The following is a 4220-nucleotide window of genomic DNA, read 5'->3' as shown; positions in this document are numbered from 1 at the left end:
CCCGTTCCAGGGAAGGGGTGGCATAAGGAGGGAGTGGGGGGGGGGGGAAGAGGAAACGACAGGGGAGAGAAATGAGTGAGGACATATGTGTATGCTGACGCGATTGGCAGGCAAGAGACAGGCTGGTGGAGCGGGCGGGAAGGGGAATCTGTAAAAGTCAGGCGGAATCAATACCACGCAGAGAGGGGAGGAAGGGAAAGCTGTGATCTAACGAGAGGGGAAATGCATAGACGAGGGAGGAAATGGGAGCATGCTTCAGGCAATTAAAAGGAGCTAGACTTAGGGCTGTGGATACCTCTTTGGACCGCACATTTGGGGGAGGATGTTGATGGGGAATGAAGGGGAAGACGGGCAGAATGGGTGTGAATAATAAGAGTTAGGATGTTGTCTTTGGCAATTGACATGAGTAGAGGTACAGCTGCTGGTTTCCACTGAAATCTCTTCCTGGAGTGCGAGGAACGGCTTAGGAGGGTCTTACTTCTATATCCGTTTAGGCAGGGGCTTTGTTTCCCTGTACATGGTGGAGGAGGATGGAGAAATGTAGACCCCAAAATGAAATTTTTACCGTTCTATCCGTCCCTTGCGAGACAAGCTATCGAGGTTGATCTCATTGGAAGGAGGTATCGAGTCTTGCCCTAGCGGAAAGAAAATCTACCCGTGAACAAACGCGTCACGTCGTCCGCAACTTCCGTTCATCAACCATGCTTTTGTTCCCTCAGCCATGCTCCTTTAAGAATCGCAGGAGTCCACTTTGTGTCTTCATCCCTCCGTTACTTCCTCTCCTCGCAGTGAGGAATTCCAAAACAACAAACTCATATTATATCGACTTATTACAGAACGTGCTATCAAAGAGCAATACAGAGCTCTTGAAGTGCTATATAAATTTCAAAATGACCTTCTGGCCTCGCCAACACGACCTCTGGGCAACGCAGTGTCACTTCCCACATAAATGCAAACGAGTGCATTCCACAACCCTTCTATTTTGAGTGCAGCGATTTCAAAACGCTAAATCTCTCCCTTGTTCCGCCACAGTTGCCAAGAAAGCAAAGCGTAAGAAGGAGCATGCACGTTTATCTAGGTAAAAGCGCAGGCTCGCCCCTGCACAGAAGGGCGGTATTCAGGATGAGGCGCCTACAAGCTGGCAGCTCGCAGGTCACAGCGATTGTAGAAGACTCAAATCAAGCTGCTGTACTGTTCAGCGCGACTGTGGTAGCATAAGAGACAGGAGTGAGGAGAAGGGAGGGGGGTTCCAGAATCCCAAGCGTGAGTCTATGGACGACTTGGAAGTCCTAGTGCGTGTGCTCCCTTTCTTCCCGGTGCATCATGATGTCTTGGACGCCACTCGTGCTTTTGTACGTGCCCGCGTCTCTTTCTCAAACATCCCCCATCCCCTCCCGGCATTGCTGCATCCGTCCCCTGTCCATCCTTTCTCCTTCCCTTCCTCCCTCCCAACCTGATGAGCAGATATCCCCACACCATGCTCCAGATCCACCCCACCACTGGAAGGATGAACTGAATGGAGAGTGAGTCACCGTGAGGATTGAGAATAAAGAGAGAGTTGGCATGAGAACAAAGGGAAGGAAAAATGGAAAAAGCGATCAGAAAGCGCGAGACCACCTCGTCAACGCGAGGCGGGAGCAGCGCCTACACCGAGGACGCTTCCGACATGGCGGTTCTCCCGCCCAGGAATTCGGGCCTTTTCTCACCTGCAGCACCCCTATGAAGATCGTGGTGGGCCGATCACTGCGGACACCGGCCAGGATGGTTCCTGCTCGGGCATATTGTGAAGTAAGGACGATCACGCCTTTTCAATGAGCCGCCCACGACCCGTCACCGCTGCCCTATGACCCTCCGACCTCGCATTGTCTGATAGTAACTCACCCCATCCGAAGAAAAAGAAATTTAGAATGCCGGCGAACAGCCCCCACCACCGCAAAGGCAACGCTGGAACTTCTCCGTCACACACCTCCTTTTGAACGTCAGCTAGAAAGGCCATGGCTCAAGCTGTCGTGACAGGAGTGTAGAAAGATTTGAAGGTATGGGAACGTGTGAACACATCAGGCAGGCGCTACACTCTGCTTTAGCAAATAGTCAAACTCATGTCGCTTGTTGCTGGGACGGGAGGAACAACGCGGTGATAGTGGCGGGGACTTTATGACCCGTCGCTTGTCTGGTAGTGTTGTTCAGAGTTACAATTCAGCTCCCTAACCACGGGAGCGTGACAAGTAGATAAGCTCAAGTACTGCCTACGTCGCCCTGCACAAATAAAGATTCAACATTGCATCATACGAGTAATGAAAGCAGCCGGCAGCATTGCACTTCGTGATCAACAGTAGCTGGAGGTCATTTTTGTGCATCGGCTCGCCAAAACAGCGCATGGTCCCAGCGGTCTCGTTGGTTTATTCGTGCGCCCGCTTCATTTCAGGATTGTACACGTCACAACCACCACTTGCGATCGACTTAGATCTGTGAATCTTTATAAGAGTATACTGGACTGAGAGCGACGGTAGGGAAAGTATTGATCGTGGGTGAAACGTGAAACCAGCGTGCAATATCACAATGCCCACAAAAGCAAGATCCGGGTCGCTTTCGGGATTTTACGTCGATCGCTCCATCCAAAATAAGGAGCGTTGGAGACTATCAGATTTCCTTTCGCGTTGCCTTCAAGATAATATGCGGCTATTTTTCCACGCACCTTTCCGAACTGTTCTATGAACCGTTGGGACTTGTACTGATCCATATTGTGCCATCCCTCTTTCGGCTTTTCTTTTTAAGTGGATTTTTGCCCAACATAATTTTACCACCAAAAATAGCTGCATGGTAGTACCCTGACTCATGAATTCTATCATATTTAGAGTCGCGCTTCCCGTAGTCCTTGACATGTTGGTGACCGAGGTAGCTGTACTCGTCCTCTTTGGGATGATTGTATTTCATCAGGCTGCAGAAGTGTTTCTTCCGTGCTTTTTATTGATTTTTTTGTGCGGTTCAGTACCAGGGATTTTTGCAAGATCATAGGGATCGAGGATGTAATGTCCATGCTAGGGAGGGCTGTATCAGTCAGATTGCTGCTTGAGGTCTTGCACCAATTGTAGCACCCTCCAACAGACCAACCCATGGCCACAAGTTCAGAAAACAAAACGGGCTCGATGGATGTTTTTTTTAAAAATACGTGGTTAGCGTACCGAGAAAAGTTAGCGTATTAGACTGTAAGGAGCTCTCTATTACGTGAAACTGAGAACATGTACATGCTGTACGATTTACCACGGGGGCAGTCCTTAGGTCTTGTTTTCCATCTTTTTTGGGTGGCATATGAGAGGCCTTTATACGACCAATGTGTCATCTGCATTAATAGATGCAATTGATTTAAAAAAAACACTTTCATTTCACTCAGCTCTCTCGGTAGTAATAAATCTGAGCGAGAGCACAACAATCAACGTCCTTTCCTGTCAATTTAACCATATCATGTTTATAAACGCCGTTTGCTTCTGAGCTCCTAGATCTTGACAACTTAATTGACGCTATATGCTTGAGTTTTCCCGAATATCTATTTTTCCACCTACCAACGACTATGAACTCACAACAGACTGCTGAGGTTAGCTCCCCGCGTTACGCGCATGTTACACAGTAATCCCAAGACAAGCCCCTAATAATAGTACTCTCCTTCATTACTCTCCCAGCTCCCCTGCCATGTGTACCCTTGGGCATTGGATTGATAATCATTGTTGTTGTAGCTGTTGTAATTGTAGTTCCTGTTGACGGCCCCTGCATCATCATTACTGTAACCGCGGCGAATTGAAACTTGATCTTCGAATCCTAGATTGTCAAAATTATTTGCGTGGTGATGATGATGACCATGCATGCTCTGGTCCTTGTGCCCAAGCCACATGGCATCCTTGCCATCATTCAGCACCTCGCCCACCTTTCCAAAGCCCTTCTCGATAACTGTTTCGGTCTCTTTGTAATGTTGCTGGATTTCACCCTCTTTCTCCTTATCGTGACTTGGCTTGCGTAGTCGAGGCTTGTAGTCCTTGTCCTGTGATTTTCCATGGGCATCTTTGTAGCCGTATTCATCCTGAACGTACTCGTTCTTGCCGTACTGATTCTTGTGCTTTCCGTCGCCGTTTCCATGAATTTTGCTATAACTGTCTTTCTTAGGGGGTTTGTGTTTGTCCATCTTGCCATACTTGCTGTCACGCTTCCCGTAGTCCTTAACGTGCTTG

The 4220-nt window shown here is 48.6% G+C and overlaps 1 protein-coding gene across 1 annotated transcript; it reads right to left on the bottom strand.

Moving 5' to 3' along the window:
• Positions 1-130: 130 nt before the first annotated feature.
• Positions 131-2011, bottom strand: NGA_0134301 (uncharacterized protein). The gene is made up of 3 exons (XM_005855334.1): positions 1882-2011; positions 1707-1768; positions 131-651 (listed from the first exon to the last, which is right to left on the bottom strand). Exons 1-3 carry the CDS (start codon positions 1994-1996, stop codon positions 562-564), a joined length of 267 nt encoding a protein of 88 aa, XP_005855396.1. The 5' UTR covers positions 1997-2011; the 3' UTR covers positions 131-561.
• Positions 2012-4220: the final 2209 nt, after the last annotated feature.

The sequence above is a fragment of the Nannochloropsis gaditana genome (assembly GCF_000240725.1).
Source record: "Nannochloropsis gaditana CCMP526 unplaced genomic scaffold scaffold220, whole genome shotgun sequence".
NCBI lineage: Eukaryota > Eustigmatophyceae > Eustigmatales > Monodopsidaceae > Microchloropsis > Microchloropsis gaditana.
This window is presented reverse-complemented; position numbering and strand designations above follow the sequence as displayed.

What these genes read in the sequence shown, in the direction of transcription:
- NGA_0134301 (XM_005855334.1), bottom strand. Translation starts at nt 1,996, where the DNA reads ATGGCCTTTCTAGCTGACGTTCAAAAGGAGGTGTGTGACGGAGAAGTT. An exon ending in TTTCTTTTTCTTCGGATGGG is followed by an intron (nt 1,769 to 1,881) that starts GTGAGTTACTAT and finishes ATGCCCGAGCAG; the next exon opens with GAACCATCCTGGCCGGTGTC. An exon ending in TCTTCATAGGGGTGCTGCAG is followed by an intron (nt 652 to 1,706) that starts GTGAGAAAAGGC and finishes GTTCACGGGTAG; the next exon opens with ATTTTCTTTCCGCTAGGGCA.